The 26,306-nt window shown below is 42.2% G+C and overlaps 2 protein-coding genes across 2 annotated transcripts in view; both read right to left on the bottom strand.

The window, feature by feature from the left end:
- Positions 1 to 473: 473 nt before the first annotated feature.
- On the bottom strand, positions 474 to 15,157 carry LOC308074637 (striatin-3-like; the record flags this gene model as incomplete). Its single annotated transcript, XM_080414144.1, has 14 exons — positions 474 to 1,470; positions 5,166 to 5,252; positions 6,127 to 6,225; positions 6,918 to 7,058; positions 7,883 to 8,050; positions 8,933 to 9,054; positions 9,266 to 9,313; positions 9,864 to 10,042; positions 10,154 to 10,296; positions 11,091 to 11,229; positions 11,710 to 11,749; positions 12,172 to 12,321; positions 14,681 to 14,739; positions 15,140 to 15,157. 14 exons carry the CDS (start codon positions 15,155 to 15,157, stop codon positions 1,301 to 1,303), a joined length of 1,563 nt encoding a protein of 520 aa, XP_080270270.1. The 3' UTR covers positions 474 to 1,300.
- Positions 15,158 to 19,234: 4,077 nt separating this feature from the next.
- LOC308074638 (striatin-3-like) overlaps positions 19,235 to 26,306 on the bottom strand; it is a gene marked incomplete at its 5' end in the record, with an annotated part of 32,201 nt that continues 25,129 nt past the window's right edge. The window contains 4 exons of the mRNA XM_080414145.1: positions 19,235 to 19,926; positions 23,737 to 23,823; positions 24,699 to 24,797; positions 25,624 to 25,764. Of these exons, the coding sequence (XP_080270271.1) occupies positions 19,757 to 19,926; positions 23,737 to 23,823; positions 24,699 to 24,797; positions 25,624 to 25,764 (497 nt within the window). The 3' untranslated portion in view covers positions 19,235 to 19,756. The remainder of the gene's footprint in view (positions 19,927 to 23,736; positions 23,824 to 24,698; positions 24,798 to 25,623; positions 25,765 to 26,306) is intronic.

Here is a 26,306-nt window from a genome sequence, read left to right on the forward strand (position 1 = left end):
CTGCAGTTAGACAGTTTGTGATTCTGCAGTGAGAAAGTTTGCAGTCTTGCATTGTGTGCGAGACAGGTCACAGTCCTGCAGTGTGTGAGACAGGTCGCAGTCCTGCAGTGCGAGTGAGACAGGTGTAGGCAGATGTGCGGGGGCGGGGCTATAGCAGAGAGGATTCTTAAAAAACACTTCATTTTACACTAATATGTTAAATATGCAAATAATGCTTGAAAAGGATGACAATGATTGGCCAAAACAGTTCATTTTCCGCTACATTGACGACGAGTAGGGGGCGGGACTTTAAAACGCAGGGCCACCCAACCACCCACCCACCCACCCACCCGGGGGATGGAACCGTGGCCGTGGTAACCGCGTCCTCCTCCCCGTCCCATAGGCTGTAGCGTTTCAGGAGCAGCAGTGTTTTTGTGAAGGGTCCTCGTGTTGTCCTCTACGCCAGTGGGTCTCAACCTCCGGCCCGGGGGTCCACCAGCGGTCCAAATGGACCCTTGCGGGTCTGTAACTAACCGGGTCTGTAACTGGAACCAAATGGACCCGTAAGACGGGTCCATTTGGTTCCATTTGCACACTCTCAGAGTTAAATGAAGTTTACAGAATAGATTAGGATACCAATATGGTTTAGTTCAGTGATTCTCAACTTTTTTAAACTTCAAGGACCCCCAGCTGGATATGCATTAGACCAGTGGTTCTCAACCTTATCAGGATGTGACCCCCCCCCCCCCCAAAAAAAATCTTATTTGAACTGGGCCCCCACCCTGACAAGCACTTGGAATTGTAGGAGTTGAGGCATTACATTTAGTTTGACTCGGTTCCACAGATAAATAGTGAAAATAGCAGATCTACAAGCTCACAACGCCTCACAGTATTATGAATTTCCAAATTGTTTCTCCTCCTCTTTCTTGTATTATTTGACAGTTTGGCCCAATGTTTGACCAGTTTCTATAGTATAGTTTGTTGATTACTTTTGATGCAGTAATGGTCTTTTTCTTGACTTTTTCTTTTTCTTTTCGAGGTGTTAAAAAGGTCTTAAACGTCCTAACATTGTCACTTTACCGTCATCTGGCGACCCCCCACCCCGGGGGTCCCGAGCCACAGGTTGAGAACCACTGCATTAGACCCCCACGCCACACTTTTTTAATCTCTGGGACCTCCAATCTACACTGTAAGAAATCCTCAGTGTTAATAGAAACCCATTCCTTTTGTACGCTCCCAGAGTTACAGACCCCGTGTTAAAGAGTCCATTAAGGACCCCCTGGTGGTCCCCCGGACCGGACGTTGAGAAACCAGCGCTCTTTTACACGTACACCCTGGCGAGGGCGTCGGCCCCCGCGGAGGCGATGTAGGCTTTGGAGGGGTGAAAGGTCACGTCGTAGATGGCCTCCTCGCTCTTCTTCCTGTGCGCCGTTATCTCCTGAACGCACGTCTTGCTGTCCAGGTTCCACAGGCGCACCGAGCAGTCGTGGCCTGAGGGGGGCGACACAGAACAAAGAAGATACAACCTCTTATTGACACTTATCTCACAGATATTTTTGCTGAGCTCAACAAGCTGAACAGCTCCATGCAAGGAAGATTCAAACGTTTTACAGCTGTACGGATTTATTAAAAAGATGAAAAGGTGGATACAGCGAGTGGAGAGTGGTAATATAAGTAGGTCAGGAGTGGCTTATTGTCGGTAACAGCCGATAACACGTGGAAGTCTGTCCCCGGTACAATGCGCTAGACCCCTGGGAGATGGATTGCTGAGGTTGAGCTCCACACCTACCATCAGCTCCAAGCCGAGCCGTGCTGCCAAGCCGTGCTACTCATACGCTGAGTTGGCGGTGCCCGGGATCGAACCCATGACCTTGTGGTCTGTAGGCGAGAGCTCTACCGACTGAGCTACCCGGACACAAAACCTGGCTATGTTTCCATCACTTGAGGATTATACTGACAGTACTGACATTAAAAACATTATCAGTGGCCATTTGAGGAGGCTTGTGTCTCAATTTGAAAAGTACTTTGCCGAGTCTGACCAGTGGCAGCAAGTGGATCCTGCTCCCATTCAGTGATGCAGCAGCAGAGGGTTCAAGCTTAACTCCCACAGAAGAGGATCAGCTCATTGACATGTCCACAGACTCTGTTAGGAGGCACACGTATGAAACACAGCCCCTTGCAAAGTTCTGGATGAGTTGTAAGGCAGAATTCCCAGAGCTTACAGCAAAAGCAATGAAGTGTCTGTTGTTACCTTTTGTAACAACATACTGTACCTCTGTGAGAGTGGGTTTTCCAAACTGACTTATCTGAAGAGTAAGTACAGGGCTAGGCTGGAGCCAGAGAATGACAAGTTATTGATGCTCAATTATTTCACCTTTTGCTTCAGTGATTGGAATAGCCTTGAATGAAAATGCTGCATTTGTATGGTTTTGTCAAGAAGTCAGGAAGCATGTTGTACCTTGTACTCATTTATAAAAAAATATATATATCCACAAGTTTCCTAGGGGTTGTGAGCATCACTTCCAGTCAATTTGATTGGATCAAATTGACAGGAAGTGATGCCCACAATGCCCTAGGAAACTTGTGGATAGAAAACAAGAATTGGAAAAAAGAAAAAAAATAGAAACTTGTCAAGCCTGCTGTGAAATGTGTCTTCAGTGTTGCACATTTGTCTCACATCACACAATTGTGTGATTGACTGAAAGAGACTTATTTTGAGAGAGGACTTGGGCTGTCCTGCTTGGTCCAGGGAGAAGACACTTTTGTAAATAGTTTATGCATTCAAATGTGTCAGTATATCCAACAAAAATGTTGTGCTTGCCAATGATATCCCTGATCTTTACTGATAATAAAAATGCTTTGAAAACCATTTTTTTGTGTCCAGCTCATGACTGTGATAGTGTGATTAGTGAGTAACAAGTAAGAAAAAAAACCTGAATCTTAACCCATGGAATGGTGCATGAACCCCCACCACTATTGTGTGGGGTCGGTCTATGATGGACCCACCCTACACAATAGTGGTGGTCCCCAGGTTGCTTTTAGTCAGGATGGTGGTCCCTGGGTCAAAATCAGTTGAAAACCCCATGTCTAAACAATGTACTATTGAAATGACCATTTGAAACTATAACATACCAGGTAAACAATGAACTTAGCATCCATTCGTCCACACAGTGGTGGAAAAAGTACTCACATTTTGTACTTAAGTAAAAGTATCAATACTGCAATGTAGAAAAATACTCTGTTACAAGTTTTTTAAAAAATAATCCGGTATTCAAAATGCACTTGAGTAAAAGTACAAAAGTATTTGCATTAAAATATATATAAGTGCTGAAAGTAAAAGTACTCATTTTGCAAAATGTCCCATTTCAGAAGTTTCCAGATGTATGAAAATGCTTTGAAAATAGCAGATCTACAAGCTCACAACGCGCCACAAAGCGACGCGTTGTGAGCTTGTAGATCAGCTATTTTCAAATAGCATATGTATTCATAGGGCTGAAGTGGTTAATGTATGTTTTGTAATGATAATCAAAATCTACAAAGTAACTTAAGTTTTCAAATAATTGTAGTGGAGTAAAAAGTACAATATTTGCCTCTGATATGTAGTGGAGTAGAAGTAAAAGTATTGAAAATTGGAAATACTCTAGTAAAGTAAATGCACACTCAAACACAGTACACTACTGCTCTCTGCTCTTCTATTGAGATCCTGTGGTCTGGTAGGACACCTACTGGCTGACAAGTGGTACTGCCTGGAAGGACAAATTCAACATCTCCCCTGATTTAAGAAGGTTTATTCTTATTAGCTCTGTGGTACAAATGTCACCACTGAGATCTCAGGAGGGACAAAAGTTACAGATTGCACCTTTAACCTGAATCCAACTTATTATTAACAAAGATAATTTATAAACAAAGGGGGGGGGGGAAGCCCCCATAACTCTGAAAGTGTACAAATGGAACCATTTGGTTCCTTAAGTATCAATCATTTAGCTGGGGACCCCCTGAACCCCCTCAAGGATCCATTCAATCCGGGAACGCATCTACAAAACAGTTTTCTGAAAACCTTGTTGTTATAATATCAGTGGTGCTCAAAACTTTTCATGTCAAGGACCCCCAACATTATATGTATTTGGTCGCAGACCCTCATTTCAAAATATGTTGTTCCAGAGACCCCCCACCCCCCCCCCAGAAGCAAAGATTTGAGTTAAAGATGTTAAATTGTAAAAAAAAAAAAAAAAAAGCAGATCTACAAGATCATAGCGCGGCACCGAGTGCCGCGTTATGATCTTGTATATCTGCTATTTTTGAATAGCCCAAAGTATAAAATAATGGTTATAGCTAAAGAATCTAAAATGACACAGATGCTGTTACATATCTGTGTATTTAAGAAGGGTTCTATTTATTATAATTATTGCACAGTGTTTGGTATGCACCCTGACCTAAGAGCTGTCAGCAGCAGTGTGTAACATGCTGGCCATGGTGTTACACACTGTCCATGGAGATGGTGCTCAGGGAAAGTTTGGTCTAAATGTGGTGTCCAAAAGTTTGGTAACACCACGTTCTGTACATCCTGTTTGTGAAAATGTTGAACTTGCTAAGAAGACATTCTTTCGGGGCAACCTTCGGCTGACCGATTGTTAGATTACTTGTTAAGCAGTTTGATTTGATTCCTCCATAATACAACTCTGTTTGTGATTTTTGCCTATAGAGCTACCGGCGCCAGTTTCATGTACAAAGCCAACTTTTGATGTAGTTTAGAGTAGTTAGATTAGAGTAGAGTTCTCTTGTAATTTTCATTTGGTGTAGATAAGGTTAGTAAGAGGTTTAAAAGTAAGGATAGGTTTAGCTTGGTTTATTTGGTTATTGCTTTGCGCCGGGGCTCATTTTCTGTGTATGTCTAAAGTTAAATTCTTGTCTTGAAAATTGTCTATTTGTAAATTCATTGTATGTACAAATTCATTTCAAACCTAAAAAGAAACCAAAGGAAGGTCATGCAATAAAACAACAATTCACTTTTCAACCTTATGTCACGGTCCTTTCATTCCCTAGACTAAGGATCGTAACAGATGCGTTTCCGGATTAATGAATTAATAGATTAATGAATAGATCTCAGTGCTGATTGGTCACTTACTGCCCAATCTGGGAACCCATCGCCAAATGAAAAGGAAAAACGTTCTTGAGAGATTACTTACTGCCTGACATCAGATAGATGCCGTTTGGGTCCACAGCCAGACTGGTCACTGCGTCCAAGTGCGCCACCATGGCATGGATCACTTTCCCTGCGTGCACACACACACACACACTTATTAACCATATTCATTTTCGTAAAATTTCACATTTCTTTCTGTTCCTTTCTGTCTTTCTGTTACGCCAATTGAACCTTTGTCAAGACCGGCCCGTGTTCTCGCCCCTCTCTCACAGCCATTATTAGCTGCTGTTGCTTGGTTGGACAGAAATATTCTCTTTCCATCCATTACCACGTGTTTTTCTTTTTTTTTTAAACGTGGCCTCCGTAAAGAGGAACATCTCGGGTGCGAACACAAACAAAGCTGATTCAGACAATATAGAACATCACCAAACCCAGTACTGTTAGTTTTTTTAATAAAAGTGTTAACTTCCTGCTGATTTTACTATTTGAAGATCCGGATCTGCAGATCCAGTCCGGGTTTTCTTCTTAATACAAATAGCAAAATCAACAGGAAGTTAACATTTATATTAAAAAACACAACCAGTACTGGGTTTGGGGATGTTCTATATTGACTGAATCATCTTTGTTTGTGTTCGTTTACTTGCTAAAAGAGTGACTTTGAGGGCTGTTTTACCGTACAATGTAAGTCAATGAGGAGCATATTTTGAATTATCCATTTCTAACCAATGGAGCAATTATTTTAGATTTCTTGTCCAGCTTTGGAGTTACATCATGGCAAGCTAACTACACAACCCAAACCTCTACCAAAGTGGTCTTGCCCTTTAAGCAAACTCAGCATAAACAACCAGAAGGAGGCCGAACGAGGGCAGAACAAGGAGGATGGAGCCTGCTTTTTGGTCGGTCAGGGGCCAATCAGAAGGCTGACAAAAGGGTCAATTGACCCTTTGTCACACACAGCTGTGTGGAAACGAGATAGTATGAGATTAATGCAGTCAAAGTCTCACCTGATTTGTTATCAAAGAACTTGATGTGTCTGTCCTCGTGAGCTGTGATGGTTATGGGTAGTGTAGGGTGACTCACCACCCTGTTGATGTGGTTGATACCTGACACAACATGACACACACAACATGGTTTATACCTGACACAACATGACAAACACAACATGGTTTATACCTGACACAAAATGACAAACACAACATGGTTTATACCTGACACAACATGACACACACAACATGGTTTATACCCGATACAACATGACACACACAACATGGTTTATACCCGATACAACATGACACACACAACATGGTTTATACCTGACACAACATGACACACACAACATGGTTTATACCTGACACAATATCTTTACCATAGAAATACATGGAACACTGTCTTAACCATAGAAATGCATGGCAGACTGTCTTCACCATACAAATACATGGAAGACCGTCTTTAAAATAGAAATACATGGCAGAGTCTTTACCATAGAAATACATGGCAGACTGTCTTTACCATAGAAATACATGGCAGACTGTCTTCACCATAGAAATACATGGAAGACCGTCTTTAATATAGAAATACATGGCAGACTGGCGCTGCCAGCTCAAAAGGCGTTCTATGTGGACAACGCCCCCAATAGTTCAAAATGATTTTTAAAGTTAGACTTACAATTAGGAAAAGATTCAGGATGTGTCCTCAAAGTTTAGTAACACTAAAGTATGTGTGTGTGTGTGTGTGTGTGTGTGTGTGTGTGTGTGTGTGTGTGTGTGTGTGTGTGTGTGTGTGTGTGTGTTCGTACTTGTGTCTCCTTGTCCGTGGAGGACCAGGGTTGGCTGAGAGGTCTCCAGGTCAAAGGTCACGATATCTCCACTGCTGAATGACGTCACCATGTGGGCGGGGTCACAGCCGATGAAATCTACTGATGTCGGGATGCCGTGTTCTACAAACGCACACACACAAACGCACACACACACACACACACACACACAGAGCCATTTAATATATATTCAAATAATTTGAAAAATAGATCTACAAGCCTGAAGCTTTGTGATCTTGTAGATCGACTATCAAATCTACATTTTTCAAATTGATTGGAAAACTGCACTTTATGACACAATATAGGTTCCAAACATTGGTAATCAATGGTTAAGGACATTGGTTCTGGGACCAGAGGGTCCGCAGCAAAACGAGGAACAGTTTCAACACTTAAAGTGTTAAAATATTAATTCGGGGGTCCTTGACATGAAAAGGTTTGAGAACCACTGCTCTAGTGTTAAGTGTCACGTTTTACAGATGTTCAACAGATGTTGTGCAGATTTATCATGAACTGTTTCTTTTTACTTTTTTTGGCTGTTCACGAACTTCTTTGTCATAAAAAATACAGCATATGATGCGATTATATCAGATTCAACACATATGGGGTCACATAAACCCTATACATATAAATGCAATGCACATAAACATACAGTATATTTACACTTTTAAAAATGTTCAACCATATCAACAAAACCTTTTATTTTTTATTTTGAAGTATGAAATTCTGTATTTCAGTTCTTAGTGATGACCAACATATTAAATATGTGATCATGAATTGTTTCTAACTGTATATTTTGATATACATTTGATATATATTTGATATTTTGTGTTGTTTGTTGCAGTTGTTTGACTGCTGAATGTTTATTGGACCACAATGCTTAGTTTTTTCTGTCATTTAAAAAAAGAATCAATCAGATATTCAATCAATCAATCAATCAAAGATCCAACCTGTGTTAGCAGAGAAGGTGTTGATACATGGGTCCTTCTCCTCCGGGTTCCACAGCTTGACCGTTCCGTCCGCAGAACACGACAGGAGGCGGTTCTTAACGCCGCTGTAAGCCAATCCCCACACAGCGTCTGTGTGGCCCGCCCAAGAGCCCGCCAGCACCGTGGGGTCTGATTGGACCACAGAGAAAGGGGAGGCGTTGATAACTTAATGGTTACATTTGCCATATGTTTTGTCATATATTTCAAAGTTGTTACATTGTATTGTTGTGTTAGTACAGTACCTTTAACATTTCACTGTTTGTACTGAGAGAGATGCTAGCTTAATTGTTTACCCGGTATCCAATAGTTTCAATGTATAGATTATTAGTTTGATAGTATAATGTTCAGACTGATGCTAGGTTCCTGGCTTACCTGTGATCCTAGTTTACTGAGGCACTACAATGACTGTCTCTCTGCATTTGATGTATGTGTTTATCTTGCTTATTTTAAGTCGCTCTGGATAAGAGCATCTGCTAAATGCCTAAATTGTAAATTGGAGAGAGACAGAGAGAGAGTGAGAGTGTGTGTCGTGTGTGTGTGTGTGTGTGTGTGTGTATGTGTGTTGTGTGTAGGGCTGTCCCGATTCAGCTTTTTCACTTCCAATACCGAAACTGCAGCCTTGATTTTCGATACCGATCCGATACTATTTGTTTTTTTACTAGTCGGTCGATACCGATATCAATCCGATACCAACATGTATTTCTGTCTCTCTATTCTGACTGATATCAGGCAGGCAGCATACTTTTATATCTTTACTTTTGTATTACTTATTTTGTAGTCTGGAATGTTGGGAAAGGCTTGATCCAATATATACGTCCCCAGAATAATAGTCCACAACACACCCATTTATATGATTTATTATTAACCAATGGGTTCAATCTTCTGCTGAAATGGGAGTACTTGGATCCACTAAGATGCATGCATGTGGTGTGTGTGTGTGTGTGTGTGTGTGTGTGTGTGTGTGTGTGTGTGTGTGTGTGTGTGTGTGTGTGTGTGTGTGTGTCTGTGTACCGTAGTTCTGGTATGGGTCAACAGTAGAACTTGGTACGTTCCAGCAGCAGATGGTAGAGTCCACTCCTCCAGTGAAACACTGAGCTCCACTGGAGCTAACCGCTAACGACAACACCGCTCCGCTAGCAAAACACAAAGGTTACAATTCAGCCCTCACTTATCACATTAGGAGGATTTTACATGTGTATTGTCACTCTGTGTGTGTGTGTGTGTGTGTGTGTGTGTGTGTGTGTGTGTGTGTGTGTGTGTGTGTGTGTGTGTGTGTGTGTGTGTGTGTGTGTGTGTGTGTGTGTGTGTGTGTGGCCAAATAAAAACTATGATGTTGATGCATACCTGTGAGCTCTGAACGTATAGATGGGTTCCACATCGAATGAGGCACTTCTATAAAAGCACAGACACCTTCATGAATATCATCATTAGCATAAATGTCATCATCCTTATAGTCATCAGACCACAATTAAATGTTTACATTTTCTCCCCAATTTAGTCGTTATGCCAACCCTGATCATGTGTACAGTATAGTGAAGTCCCTGTCACTGCTGACCCCTAGTGTTGGTGTTGGGGAAGGCACAGACAACCACACGTGTCCCCTGGTAACACATTAGAAGTCTCCAGTCTCCAGTCTCACTAGGACTGTGTAACGCATGTGGAGGAACACGCCATCCCTCCCTGCTCTGTTCCCCGCAGGACAGGTGCAGTGACAGAGATCACCCTCCCCTGCTGGCTTCAATTCTGTTCGCTGGAAGCGGAAGCAACTGCAGAGGAATCGAATCCCAGTTTCCACAGAGGAGGGCAGAAACTCTATCCCTGCCCCACCCAGACGCCCCTATGTGAATGAATGTAGTGTCTATTGTATAGTCTACTGTCTGAATAGATGTCGTAGTAGTAGTAGTAATAAATAGTGGTAGTAACAGCATTAGTACCTACGTACTTTTTAGTAGGTAGCGTTTTGGTGAGGTTCCACAGCTTAACCGTGTGGTCTTCAGAGACGGTGATCAAGCAGGGTTCTACAGGATGGAAGGCCAGACACCGGACTCCGTCAAAGTGACTCCGCAGGACGAACTGAGGACTCCACGTCTTACGGAACGAAGACTCCTTATTGGACAACAGCTGTAGAGGAGCAGGATGTCACACGTTGTGTGTGTAAGTGAACAGTGTGAGCGCGTGTGTGTGTGTGTGCGTGTGCGTGTGTGTGTGTGTGTGTGTGCGTGCGTGTCTTACGTCGTAGCTGTAGTCCGTTTCGTCGTTGGTAACGGTGAGGTCAGCGAGTTCACCCAATCCAAGGACACTCTCTAGGACATCGTCTGGCCCCGCCCCCAACATGAAAGACTTCCCACTTCCTGTTGGGAAGGACAACGGCTCCACTGAGAGAGAGAGAGAGAGAGGGAGGGAGAGAGAGAGGGAGTTTTCTCATTGACCTGACAGAGCAGAGATGTCACTGTGATAGTTTACTCTAACTTTTTCATGTCAAGGGTGGCCTTAATACATATAATGTTTGGGGTCCTTGACATGAAAAGGTTTAGTACCAGGAACCCCCAGAAGCAAAGATTTTAGTTAAACATTTTGTTTAAAAAAATATATATTCAAAGATTTGCAAAAATGTTTTAAAAAAATTTAAAAAGCAGATCTTAGTGCGGCACAGAGGGCCGCGCTATGAGCTTGTATATCTGCTATTTTTTAATAGCCAAAGTGTAAAATAATGGTTATAGGCTGTCTGTGTCAAATCTAAAATGACACAGATGCTTTCCCGGATTGAATGGGTTAATATGTCACTTGTAAACCGTACTGGTATACTGTCATTTTTATCAATAAAGGAAATCACGTACATACAGAAATGTTGTACATAATATTGTAGGTGTTTCTTACATTTTGGTGGGTGCTACAACATTGAGTTGGGATCACCAGTGTTTTACCAAGAAAACGTTCATTTTCAGCCCTGGGTCCAGTGTATTGCTCAAGGACACTTTGACACAAACCCCTTTGAAGCCGGGGATTAAACCGGGAACTTTCCGATTCCCTACCCCTGTGTACTGTTATAGTATACAGTTTTGTGTGTGTGTGTGTGTGTGTGTGTGTGTGTGTGTGTGTGTGTGTGTGTGTGTGTGTGTGTGTGTGTGTGTGTGTGTGTGTGTGTGTAGTGTAGTGTAGTGTGTCTCACCCCATTCCGTTCCGTCTCCAGAGCTGCGGGCCTCTCCAGCCCCCTCCCCCTCCCCCTCCAGAAAATCAAACTCCTTCATCACTTCCTCCTCCTCCTCCTCATCATCACCTTGCTCCGTAGCCAGACCCTCATTACACATCTACACACACGCGCACACACACACACACACACACACACACACACACACACACACACACACACACACACACACACACACACACACACACACACACACACAGTATTACACATTTCGTATCGTCTCTGTAGGATGGCAACCTCATATGTCCAAAACTGTTACATTTCAGGATTCAAATGGAGAACAACGATATTATATACACATTATACCTAATGCTTTTTTTATACTTAAGGTCTTTACACACCGGCTGCAAAATTAATAAACAATACGAATCATTTCCCATCACATGACTATTCATAGTGTGTGGGTGTGTGTGTGTGTGTGTGTGTGTGTGTGTGTGTGTGTGTGTGTGTGTGTGTGTGTGTGTGTGTGTGTGTGTGTGTGTGTGTGTACCTTTGTTTTGTGTTTTTTTGGTCTGTGTTTATCTGTGATGTCATCGATAATGTCTCCCTCATCATCCTCGTCTTCATCGCTGTCGTCTGCGTTCTCTAGGAAGTTAAACGTCTCCAACACGTCAGGACTCCTACACACACAGACACAGAGTCACACACACAGACACACACAGACACACAGACACACACACACACACACACACACACACAGTGTATAAATACATATTCACAGATATTACAGTAATCACGGCCAGGATATCCTCCTATAATTAATCAAAGCTCTGTAGTGGTGTGAAAAAATCTGTTCTGCCGGTTCTCCTCAGTGGCTGGAGCAATTGATCTGAATTTGCACACAGCCATTGACCATTACCATGTGCACAGCTGTTTATTAGCGTTTTTGTGTTTGCTGGGTTAACCCTAACCCAAAAATACACTTTTTGGACAGAAAAGAAAATATTTCACCGGATGGAAAAATCTGGTTAATAGAAAAATTCCATTGACCAGATCTGTAGGGGGCGCAGTGCGTGTGTGTGTGAGGTGTGTGTGTGTGTACCTCTTCAGCTCCTGCTCTTTCCTCTTGGCGTCGTTTCCGTTGATGAGCAGGGCGCCGTTGTGCTGAGAGGACGACAAACCCAACAGAGAACGAACTCTCTGACAACAAACGTCTAGGATAGTGTCTGTGTAGCCTACCTCCTGAAGATACCTGCAGAGAGAGAGACATAGAGACAGACAGGGACAGAGTGAGAGAGAGAGACATTAACGTCTAGGATAGTGTCTGTGTAGCCTATCTCCTGAAGATACCTGCAGAGAGAGAGAGACATAGAGACAGACAGGGACAGAGTGAGAGAGAGACATTAACGTCTAGGATAGTGTCTGTGTAGCCTACCTCCTGAAGATACCTGCAGAGAGAGAGAGACATAGAGACAGACAGGGACAGAGTGAGAGAGAGACATTAACGTCTAGGATAGTGTCTGTGTAGCCTACCTCCTGAAGATACCTGCAGAGAGAGAGACATAGAGACTAGCCTGGGATCAATACCTTTTTCGGGTGTGTGATCCGGTCGGGAGCGGAAGCAACCCTATATGCCTCACCCCCAAATAACTCCGGCCACGATCAAGGATATTGTCATTTTAGGACAAAATACAAAATAAATATAAATGTGAGTGTAATTTCCGGAGACTATGTAGACTAGTCTACCTTTGTAATCGCATTTAAATTGGGGAACCAAAACAAAGCGGCTCCGCAAAACCGGAAGCAGCAAAAAGCAGAAGCCGGAAGCTATTTCTTTTCTTTTTTTTTAGGCGTTGCCTAGACCGGATCACACGGGCCATTTAATAACGAATACCAGGCTTTCCTCCGAGGTGGAATGCGAGGTTACATAGAGACAGACAGGTACAGAGAGACAGAGACACAGAGACACAGAGAGACAGAGAGACAGAGAGACAGAGAGAGAGCACTTTAACCCTGGCGTGCCCATTTTGGGCATGTCATTATAGGCAAAAATGTTCCAACATTTGACAAGAAGACACCATCTTATGATGAAGTATAAAATAGAGCTTAAAGCTGCAATCTGTAAGATGTGTTCTGCTAGAGATTCAAACCCACATCCCCTGCATTAGTGCCAAAATGTCTACTGTTGAGCTGTGACTGAGACTCTCAGTATAACATGCAGTACCTCTTGTCAACCAGTAGGTGTCCTACCAGACTATAGGATCTAAACGTGTCAGTGGAAGAGTAGGGAGACCACACTGCACATGAACCAGTTATATTGTGTTAAACAATTTAGACCAGAAGCCCATTCTAATGACACTTTATAAATCATAAGACTTTCTGAAAAACTTTACATAATTGTCAACTTTCACTAAAAATATATATATTTCTCAGCCTCTGCAGCAGATGGAAACATGAAATGTAAAACATCTTTGGCTTTTACTGAAAATTACTTTCATTTGCCCTAATGTTCATTATAAAATAAATGCAAAATCAATTTTAAAAAAAAGAAATAGAGAGACATTTATGGAATTCACAATGATTTGTTTTCATTTCCTTTGATTATAATTTAGATTTTCAATGTATTTTTAATGAACATAAGGGCAAATTAAAAGTAATTTTCAGTGATAGCCAAAGGTTTAAGTTCTCAAATGTTTCTTTTAGTTTGTTTGTATATATCTGCTACAGAGGATGATAAATAAATATATATAGCAACAAATGACCCAGACGTGTTCCCAGCATGAGTGGTATAACAACGTACAGTATAGTAATGTTTCATGAGTGGTATAACAACGTACAGTATAGTAATGTTTCATGAGTGGTATAACAACGTACAGTATAGTAATGTTTCATGAGTGGTATAACAACGTACAGTATAGTAATGTTTCATGAGTGGTATAACAACGTACAGTATAGTAATGTTTCAAACACACACAAGGTTTTGGACTCCAGCTTTAACCCATTCAATCCGGGAACATATCTGTGTCATTTTTACATTTCTTTGGCTATTCAAGAATAGCAGATCTACAAGCTCCTAGTGCGGCACTCTATGAGCTTGTAGATCTGCTATTTTTGAAAAATCTTGAAAATGTATTTATATTTTTAAAGCGAATATTTGTAACTTAAATGTTTGTTTTGTTCCAGGGGGGTCCCTGGAACAAAACATTTTGAGATGGGGGTCCCTGGCCAAATACATCCTAACAGTATGTTGCTATATCAGTGGTGCTCAACAGCTCATCTAGAAGCTCACAACACGACAGATTGTGAAACCTTTCCATAATGTTTGAACATTTGTATAATGTTCGCCTATTGACATGGCCAAAACATCGGGAGCTACATAGTTGCTGATATCGATATCGAGAGGAGAGGAGAGGAGAGGAGAGGAGAGGAGAGGAGAGGAGAGGAGAGGAGAGGAGAGGAGAGGAGAGGAGAGGAGAGGAGAGGGCACATGTTATGTGGATGTATGGTGTTGTACTGTTTCTAATGTCATCTATGCTGTCTAATGACAACAGGCTACATTGATGAGGTGATAATAACTATACTCTCTCATCATGTTGTTCTTGTACATGTACCTGCTCCAGTGGTAAAGGGAGCTGGTTGGGGCTGGTGGTGGGGGCAGCCTCACACGTTCCTGTCAAAGTGACAAATATCAAATATGGGCGATGTCTGATGGAAACCTTGTACGGACAAAACCGTTACCTTTCAGGAGATGGCAAAAAGAACCTGCGTTCCAATGGATTAGATGTATAATTTAGTCACAAGCTCTTGTTTACACTTTTCATTGGTTCTATATTTATCAAACCCACAGACACACTAAATCCTCATCAATTTCAAAATAATAATCCGTCTACAAGCTCACCATGTGACGCATTGTGAGCTTGTAGTACGGCTATTTCTGCTACTTTTTTTGTTAACACTCTTGTACAACAAAATGGGGAATTAATTTACAAACAGACAAAGAGATACAAGGTTTCTGCCAGACAGCAACGATATACACAGATACAAACAGACAGACAGACAGACAGACTCACCTCTTCCTCTGGAGCCATGTGAGGTCACTTCTCCTTAGAGGTGGGGAGGGCTGGTGTGGATGGTGTCTTCTCCTCACATTCCTGTCAAAGTGACAAACATTAGGGGCGCTCGGGTGGTGCAGGGGGTAAAGTACCACCACATCCACAGTGGTGCATCCGGCCGGGGGCGAGCGTATACCGTATATGAATAACTGTCCAGTGTAGTGTTCAAGGGGAGGGTAGCCGGGTGAGGAGTTTGATCTTTGTTGCTGTATTTCTACAGGCTGTGGCAGGACTCGGAGCGGGGGGGCACTGGGGGGCTACATCCTCCCGGTGGGGGCTCCTTACTGGCAGGTGAGCCAGTAGGGTACAACGGCAGTGTGCCCTACACAGAAATGTGTGAGGAGGAATTAATTGGCGTATTTACAAAATTGGTATGAGGGGGGGGGGGGACCCCATGCCTCCCTGCTTGGCACTCAGTTACCATGTGCTCATGTTTGAAATAATACCACATCAGCATCAAGGGTTGGATTGGGCGCCTCGCGCTACATAAACAGGAGAGAGACTCCTGCCCTATGGGCCACAGATAAGAAGATAGACAGAGGGAGGAGGGAGAGTGTTAGGAGAGGGTGAGGCCTGCTGTCTCTTCCTCTTCCCGGAGGTGGTTGCAAGAGAGGGCATCATCACACGTTCCTGTCCAAGTGACACATATTAAATAAATACACAAAAAGACTGACAGACAGACAGAGGATGCTGATCGGGGCTTATGACTCTTTTTCCTATCGATTAGAACCCCATGGAGACTTGAATTCATGGATTTATTTATTTTAATGTCGCATTCCTAAGCCAATAATTTGATGACCAGCAGCGGTTCCGGTAGGAGACACAAAGAGTCTCCTTTGTGTCTCCTACCGGAACCGCTGCCTACCGGTCCGCTGGTCATCAAATTATTGGCTTAGGAACGCGATATAAAAATAAAAAAAATATATTCAAGTCTCCATGGGGTGACTAATCGATAGATTTTTTTGGGGTGAACTATCCCTTTAGGCCCTATTCAAAAATGTAAAACATATATACAGTCTCTGTGGAGTCTGGGGGTTAGAATCCACCGCGGTGCTTCCGGCTTTGTCAAGCTCAAGCGGAGCCTGTCAGCAGGGGAGTGATGGGCGGGAGGAGTAGGTAAGACGAAGGCTCTACGTCCTCCCGGTTGGGGCTCCTCCTCACTGGCAGGTGAGTCAGTATGATACAGCAGCAGTGACAACACACAGTAAGGTGTGGGGAGGAACCAATGAGGACTACAAGTGGGGAGAAAAAGGGGTAAAAAGCAAGAAATAAAATAAAAATAGAAAAAACTAAAAACAAATAGCCGATCTAAAAGCTCACAATGCAACGGATCGGCTATTTTTTCTCCTATAACGACATGCCTAGAACAGGGACGACAGGCGTAAAGAGGTTAAACATCAGTACACATTGACTGCATGATACCACTGTTGTAAAACAAAAAGTCAAATAATGGTATGGCTGATCTACCTAGCCTGGAAACCAGACTAATCTGCCATTGCAAAAAAAATAAGTTGCCCTCGTCAGATTTGGTCTGGCACGGCTCAGCTGTGATTGGATTTCACTCCCGCTGAAGTAGTGAGGGACCAATCATATGGGCCGGGTTTATCACCAGTGGCATCTGTTGAATTCGCCCCTTGGAAACGCAGGTTCCACACAGAGATTCCAGACTAATATCCAGTGGCGTAACATAGAGTGCGTGCACAACCTGCGCGCGTGCGCGAAACGCAAAAAAAATCGTGTCTAATTCGGTCTAATTCGGGTCTAATTCGGTTCTACTTGACCAATATAAATCAACTTTTTTATTTATTTTTGCTGTAAAAATATTTGCATCAGCGCAGGCGGGGCCCCCCCTGCTGGTGGCCCCTCCGCACCGCATCACTTGCTACCCCTCTGTTACGCCACTGCTAATATCTACACAGTGATATTAGTCTGGCCATGGCAGGCTATGAGATACCGGACGAACCCACATATGGGCAGTGGTGGAAAAAGTACTCAAATGTTTTACTTAAGTAAAAGTGTCAATACTGCAATGTAGAAGTACTCTGTTACAAGTAAAAGTCCAAAATAAAGAATTTACTTGAGTAAAAGTACAAAAGTATTGGTATCCAAATATTTAAATATTTGAAAATAGCAGATCTACAAGCTCACAACGCGACGCGCTGTGAGCTTGTAGATCGGCTATTTTCAAATAGTCTACGTATAAAATAGGTCTAAAGTGATTAATGTATGTTTTATAATACTTGAATCTGCAAAGTAACTAAAGTTTTCAAATAATTGTAGTGGAGTAGAAGTAAAAGTATAGACAATTGGAAATACTCCAGTAAAGTAAAAGTACCTAAAAATTGTGCAGCACTTGAGTAAATGTACTTAGTTACTTTACACCACTGCATATGGATCTGGCTCTAGAACCTGGATGGATGAAACACAGTGGTTCAGTAATATCTGTTCCCAGCACACTCATCAGAAACGGTACAGAAGCACATCACAGCAGAACAACTTAAAAAGCAGTAAAACAGCAAAACACTGAAGAATTAAGAGATCTTGACTTATTGAAAATACTCTGGAATAATTCTGTTAAAATAGAACCGTTTAATAATTAACCTTTAAAAGGGAAATGTCATCATCTTCATCAGCCAGAACAAACGAGAGTCTGAACAGGCTGTGAGTACAGTTTACAACATTTAATATTATAGACATTTTATATACATTTCTTTTCAGCCGTTTTTTGTTTTGCTTCTTTGAGACACAATCTTTCAAACCTGTCGTTTGTAAAACAAATAAAAGTACAAAACACCAAACTGATCAGAATGTTGTTGTTTTTTTCTCCTCGTTTTGGAAGACTAGAAAAAATACTTTGATGGTACTAATGGTGGTTCTTGATCGTGGTATTAATCATGCAATTAGACAAACAAAAATGTAGTTTGGTACACCACACATTTTAGCATGTTTGAAAATAAAATGGTTTTACAGAATAAAACAAAAGGTTTTATGAATCCGTACGAGCCTTAAAATACGTCCCCTAGCAACACACACTGGCCCGTTACCTGGCAACTGTTGCCACGGTAACTATTTGGTTGTGACTGATGAGACAGGTTTTAATTCTGCAGTGAGACCGGTTTTAGTCCTGCAGTGAGACAGGTTTTAGTCCTGTAGTGAGACAGTTGGCCCTGTAGTGAGACAGGTTTTAGTCCTGCAGTGAAACAGTTCTATAGTGAGACAGTTTTTTATGTAGTGAGACAGGTTTTAGTTCTGCAGTGAGACAGGTTTTAGTCCCGCAGTGAGACAGTCAGTCCTGCAGTGAGACAGTCAGTCCTGGAGCGAGACAGGTTGTAGTCCTGCAATGTGACAGTTAGTCCTGCAGTTAGACAGTTTGTGATTCTGCAGTGAGACAGGTTGCAGTCCTGCAGTGTGTGAGACAGGTCGCAGTCCTGCAGTGAGACAGGTGTAGGCAGATGTGCGGGGGCGGGGCTATAGCAGAGAGGATTCTTAAAAAACACTTTATTTTACACTAATATGTTAAATATGCAAATAATGCTTGAAAAGGATGACAATGATTGGCCAAAACAGTTCATTTTCCGCTACATTGACGACGAGTAGGGGGCGGGACTTTAAAACGCAGAGCCACCCAACCAACCACCCACCCACCCACCCGGAGGATGGAACCGTGGCCGTGGTAACCGCGTCCTCCTCCCCGTCCCATAGGCTGTAGCGTTTCAGGAGCAGCAGTGTTTTTGTGAAGGGTCCTCGTGTTGTCCTCTACGCCAGTGGGTCTCAACGTCCGGCCCGGGGGTCCACCAGCGGTCCAAATGGACCCTTGCGGGTCTGTAAGGAACCAAATGGACCCGTAAGACGGGTCCATTTGGTTCCATTTGCACACTCTCAGAGTTAAATGAAGTTTACAGAATAGATTAGGATACCAATATGGTTTAGTTCAGTGATTCTCAACTTTTTTAAACTTCAAGGACCCCCAGCTGGATATGCATTAGACCAGTGGTTCTCAACGTTTTCAGGATGTGACCCCCCCCCCCCCCCCACCCTGACAAGCAGTTGGAATTGTAGGAGTTGAGGCATTACATCTAGTTTGACTCGGTTCCACAGATAAATAGTGAAAATAGCAGATCTACAAGCTCACAACGCCTCACAGTAGATATGTATTTCCAAATTGTTTCTCCTCCTCTTTCTTGTATTATTTGACAATTTGGCCCAATGTTTGACCAGTTTCTATAGTATAGTTTGTTGATTACTTTTGATGCAGTAATGGTCTTTTTCTTTACTTTTTCTTCTCTTTTCGAGGTGTTAAAAAGGTCTTAAACGTCCTAACATTGTCACTTTACCGTCATCTGGCGACCCCCCACCCCGGGGGTCCCGAGCCACAGGTTGAGAACCACTGCATTAGACCCCCACGCCACACTTTTTAAATCTCTGGGACCTCCAATCTACACTGTAAGAAATCCTCAGTGTTAATAGAAACCCATTCCTTTTGTACGCTCCCAGAGTTACAGACCCCGTGTTAAAGAGTCCATTAAGGACCCCCTGGTGGTCCCCCGGACCGGACGTTGAGAAACCAGCGCTCTTTTACACGTACACCCTGGCGAGGGCGTCGGCCCCCGCGGAGGCGATGTAGGCTTTGGAGGGGTGAAAGGTCACGTCGTAGATGGCCTCCTCGCTCTTCTTCCTGTGCGCCGTTATTTCCTGAACGCACGTCTTGCTGTCCAGGTTCCACAGGCGCACCGAGCAGTCGTGGCCTGAGGGGGGGGGGGGACACAGAACAAAGAAGTTACAACCTCTTATTGACACTTATCTCACAGATATTTTTGCTGAGCTCAACAAGCTGAACAGCTCCATGCAAGGAAGATTCGTTTGTACGAAAGATTTGAGGGATTTATTAAAAAGATGAAAAGGTGGATACAGCGAGTGGAGAGTGGTAATATAAGTAGCTCGGGAGTGGCTTATTGTTGGTAACAGCCGATGACACGCGGGAGTCTGTCCCCGGTACAACGCGCTAGACCCCTGGGAGATGGATTGCTGAGGTTGAGCTCCACACCTACCATCAGCTCCAAGCCGAGCCGTGCTACCAAGCCGTGCTACTCATACGCTGAGTTGGCGGTGCCCGGGATCGAACCCATGACCTTGTGGTCTGTAGGCGAGAGCTCTACCGACTGAGCTACCCGGACACAAAACCTGGCTATGTTTCCATCACTTGAGGATTATACTGACAGTACTGACATTAAAGACATTATCAGTGGCCATTTGAGGAGGCTTGCGTCTCAATTTGAAAAGTACTTTGCCGAGTCTGACCAGTGGCAGCAAGTGGATCCTGCTCCCAATCAGTGATGCAGCAGCAGAGGGTTCAAGCTTAACTCCCACAGAAGAGGATCAGCTCATTGACATGTCCACAGACTCTGTTAGGAGGCACACGTATGAAACACAGCCCCTTGCAAAGTTCTGGATGAGTTGTAAGGCAGAATTCCCAGAGTTTACAGCAAAAGCAATGAAGTTGTAACCTTTTGCAACAACCTACCTCTGTGAGAGTGGGTTTTCCACACTGACTTATCTGAAGAGTAAGTACAAGGGCTAGGCTGGAGCCAGAGAATGACATGAGACTGTAGACACACTGTGTACAACTCACCATGCCCAGAAATCACACTAACTGTAAGTGTAACTTATAAAAGTTATTGATGCTCAATTATTTCACCTTTTGCTTCAGTGATTGGAATAGCCTTGAATGAAAATGCAGCATTTTTATGGTTTTGTCAAGAAGTCAGGAAGCATGTTGTACCTTGTACTCATTTATAAAAAAATATATATCCACAAGTTTCCTAGGGGTTGTGAGCATCACTTCCTGTCAATTTGATTGGATCAAATTGACAGGAAGTGATGCCCACAATGCCCTAGGAAACTTGTGGATAGAAAAAAATAAATGGAAAAAATAAAAATAAAAATAGAAACTTGTCAAGCCTGCTGTGAAATGTGTCTTCAGTGTTGCACATTTGTCTCACATCACACAATTGTGTGATTGACTGAAAGAGACTTATTTTGAGAGAGGACTTGGGCTGTCCTGCTTGGTTCAGGGAGAAGACACTTTTGTAAATAGTTTATGCATTCAAATGTGTCAGTATATCCAACAACAATGTTGTGCACTGCTTGCCAATGATATCCCTGATCTTTACTGATAATAAAAATGCTTTGAAAACCATTTTTTTGTGTCCAGCTCATGACTGTGATAGTGTGATTAGTGAGTAACAAGTAAGAAAAAAAACCTGAATCTTAACCCATGGAATGGTGCATGAACCCCCCACCACTATTGTGTGGGGTGGGTCTATGATGGACCCACCGACACAATAGTGGTGGTCCCCAGGTTGCTTTTAGTCAGGATGGTGGTCCCTGGGTCAAAATCAGTTGAAAACCCCATGTCTAAACAATGTACTATTGAAATGACCATTTGAAACTATAACATACCAGGTAAACAATGAACTTAGCATCCATTGGTCCACACAGTGGTGGAAAAAGTACTCACATTTTGTACTTAAGTAAAAGTATCAATACTGCAATGTAGAAATATACTCTGTTACAAGTTTAAAAAAGAAAATCCGGTATTCAAAATGCACTTGAGTAAAAGTACAAAAGTATTTGCATTAAAATATATATAAGTGCTAATAGTAAAAGTACTCATTTTGCAAAATGTCCCATTTCAGAAGTTTCCAGATGTATGAAAATGCTTTGAAAATAGCAGATCTACAAGCTCACAACGCGCCACAAAGCGACGCGTTGTGAGCTTGTAGATCAGCTATTTTCAAATAGCCTAAGTATGCATAGGGCTGAAGTGGTTAGTGTATGTTTTGTAATGATAATCAAAATCTACAAAGTAACTTAAGTTTTCAAATAATTGTAGTGGAGTAAAAAGTACAATATTTGCCTCTGATATGCAGTGGAGTAGAAGTAAAAGTATTGAAACTTGGAAATACTCTAGTAAAGTAAATGCACACTCAAACACAGTACACTACTGCTCTCTGCTCTTCTATTGAGATCCTGTGGTCTGGTAGGACACCTACTGGCTGACAAGTGGTACTGCCTGGAAGGACAAATTCAACATCTCCCCTGATTTAAGAAGGTTTATTCTTATTAGCTCTGTGGTAGAAATGTCACCACTGAGATCTCAGGAGGGCCAAAAGTTACAGATTGCACCTTTAACCTGAATCCAACTTATTATTAACAAAGATAATTTATAAACAAAGGGGGGGGGGGGAAGCCCCCATAACTCTGAAAGTGTACAAATGGAACCATTTGGTTCCTTAACTATCAATCATTTAGCTGGGGACCCCCTGAACCCCCTCAAGGATCCATTCAATCCGGGAACGCATCTACAAAATGTCTTCTAAATCCTAACAGTTTTCTGAAAACCTTGTTGTTATAATATCAGTGGTGCTCAAAACCTTTCATGTCAAGGACCCCCAACATTATATGTATTTGGTCGCAGACCCTCATTTCAAAATATGTTGTTCCAGAGACCCCCCACCCCCCCCCCAGAAGCAAAGATTTGAGTTAAAGATGTTAAATTGTAAAAAAAAAAAAAAAAAAGCAGATCTACAAGATCATAGCGCGGCACCGAGTGCCGCGTTATGATCTTGTATATCTGCTATTTTTTAATAGCCCAAAGTATAAAATAATGGTTATAGCTAAAGAATCTAAAATGACACAGATGCTGTTACATATCTGTGTATTTAAGAAGGGTTCTATTTATTATAATTATTGCACAGTGTTTGGTATGCACCCTGACCTAAGAGCTGTCAGCAGCCGTGTGCATTGGCAGTGTGTAACATGCTGGCCATGGTGTTACACACTGTCCATGGAGATGGTGCTCAGGGAAAGTTTGGTCTAAATGTGGTGTCCAAAAGTTTGGTAACACCACGTTCTGTACATCCTGTTTGTGAAAATGTTGAACTTGCTAAGAAGACATGTTAAAATGAAGACTTTCGGGGCAACCTTCGGCTGACCGATTGTTAGATTACTTGTTAAGCAGTTTGATTTGATTCCTCCATAATACAACTCTGTTTGTGATTTTTGCCTACAGAGCTACCGGCGCCAGTTTCATGTACAAAGCCAACTTTTGATGTAGTTTAGAGTAGTTAGATTAGAGTAGAGTTCTCTTGTAATTTTAATTTGGTGTAGATAAGGTTAGTAAGAGGTTTAAAAGTAAGGATAGGTTTAGCTTGGTTTATTTGGTTATTGCTTTGCGCCGGGGCTCATTTTCTGTGTATGTCTAAAGTTAAATTCTTGTCTTGAAAATTGTCTATTTGTAAATTCATTGTATGTACAAATTCATTTCAAACCTAAAAAGAAACCAAAGGAAGGTCATGCAATAAAACAACAATTCACTTTTCAACCTTATGTCACGGTCCTTTCATTCCCTAGACTAAGGATCGTAACAGATGCGTTTCCGGATTAATGAATTAATAGATTAATGAATAGATCTCAGTGCTGATTGGTCACTTACTGCCCAATCTGGGAACCCATCGCCAAATGAAAAGGAAAAACGTTCTTGAGAGATTACTTACTGCCTGACATCAGATAGATGCCGTTTGGGTCCACAGCCAGACTGGTCACTGCGTCCAAGTGCGCCACCATGGCATGGATCACTTTCCCTGCGCGCGCACACACACACACACTTATTAACCATATTCATTTTCGTAAAATTTCGCATTTCTTTCTGTTCCTTTCTGTCTTTCTGTTACGCCAATTGAACCTTTGTCAAGACCCGCCCGTGTTCTCGCCCCTCTCTCACAGCCATTATTAGCTGCTGTTGCTTGGTTGGACAGAAATATTCTCTTTCCATCCATTACCACGTGTTTTTCATTCTTTTTTTAAACGTGGCCTCCGTAAAGAGGAACATCTCGGGTGCGAACACAAACAAAGCTGATTCAGACAATATAGAACATCACCAAACCCACTACTGTTAGTTTTTTTAATAAAAGTGTTAACTTCCTGCTGATTTTACTATTTGAAGATCCGGATCTGCGGATCCAGTCCGGATTTTCTTCTTAATACAAATAGCAAAATCAACAGGAAGTTAACATTTATATTAAAAAACACAAACAGTACTGGGTTTGGGGATGTTCTATATTGACTGAATCATCTTTGTTTGTGTTCGTTTACTTGCTAAAAGAGTGACTTTGAGGGCTGTTTTACCGTACAATGTAAGTCAATGAGGAGCATATTTTGAATTATCCATTTCTAACCAATGGAGCAATTATTTTAGATTTCTTGTCCACCTTTGGAGTTACATCATGGCAAGGTAACTACACAACCCAAACCTCTACCAAAGTGGTCTTGCCCTTTAAGCAAACTCAGCATAAACAACCAGAAGGAGGCCGAACGAGGGCAGAACAAGGAGGATGGAGCCTGCTTTTTGGTCGGTCAGGGGCCAATCAGAAGGCTGACAAAAGGGTCAATTGACCCTTTGTCACACACAGCTGTGTGGAAACGAGATAGTATGAGATTAATGCAGTCAAAGTCTCACCTGATTTGTTATCAAAGAACTTGATGTGTCTGTCCTCGTGAGCTGTGATGGTGATGGGTAGTGTAGGGTGACTCACCACCCTGTTGATGTGGTTGATACCTGACACAACATGACACACACAACATGGTTTATACCTGACACAACATGACACACACAACATGGTTTATACCTGACACAACATGACACACACAACATGGTTTATACCTGACACAACATGACACACACAACATGGTTTATACCTGACACAACATGACACACAAAACATGGTTTATACCTGACACAACATGACACACACAACATGGTTTATACCTGACACAACATGACACACACAACATGGTTTATACCTGACACAACATGACACACAACATGGTTTATAGCCGATACAACATGACACACACAACATGGTTTATAGCCGATACAACATGACACACACAACATGGTTTATACCCGACACAAAATGACACACACAACATGGTTTATACCTGACACAACATGACACACAACATGGTTTATAGCCGATACAACATGACACACACAACATGGTTTATAGCCGATACAACATGACACACACAACATGGTTTATACCTGACACAAAATGACACACAAAACATGGTTTATACCTGACACAATATCTTTACCATATAAATACATGGAACACTGTCTTTACCATAGAAATGCATGGCAGACTGTCTTCACCATAGAAATACATGGAAGACCGTCTTTAATATAGAAATACATGGCAGACTGGCGCTGCCAGCTCAAAAGGCGTTCTATGTGGACAACGCCCCCAATAGTTCAAAATGATTTTTAAAGTTAGACTTACAATTAGGAAAAGATTCAGGATGTGTCCTCAAAGTTTAGTAACACTAAAGTATGTGTGTGTGTGTGTGTGTGTGTGTGTGTGTGTGTGTGTGTGTGTTCGTACTTGTGTCTCCTTGTCCGTGGAGGACCAGGGTTGGCTGAGAGGTCTCCAGGTCAAAGGTCACGATATCTCCACTGCTGAATGACGTCACCATGTGGGCGGGGTCACAGCCGATGAAATCTACTGATGTCGGGATGCCGTGTTCTACAAACGCACACACACACACACACACACACACACACACACACACACACACACACACACAGAGCCATTTTTAAAATATATATTCAAATTATTTGAAAAATAGATCTACAAGCCTGAAGCTTTGTGATCTTGTAGATCGACTATCAAATCTACATTTTTCAAATTGATTGGAAAACTGCACTTTATGACAAAATATAGGTTCCAAACATTGGTAATCAATGGTTAAGGACATTGGTTCTGGGACCAGGGGGTCCGCAACAAAATGAGTAACAGTTTCAACACTTAAAGTGTTAAAATATTAATTTAGGGTCCTTGACATGAAAAGGTTTGAGAACCACTGCTCTAGTGTTAAGTGTCACGTTCACAAACTTCTTAGTCATCAGAAATACAGTCTATGATGCGATTATATGAGATTCAACACATATGGAGTCACATAAACCCTATACATATAAATGCAATGCACATAAACATACAGTATATTTACACTTTTAAAAATGTTCAACCATATCAACAAAACCTTTTATTTTTTATTTTGAAGTATG

Source organism: Gymnoscopelus braueri (assembly GCF_963280865.1).
Source record: "Gymnoscopelus braueri genome assembly, chromosome: 19".
In the NCBI taxonomy this organism is placed as follows: domain Eukaryota; kingdom Metazoa; phylum Chordata; class Actinopteri; order Myctophiformes; family Myctophidae; genus Gymnoscopelus; species Gymnoscopelus braueri.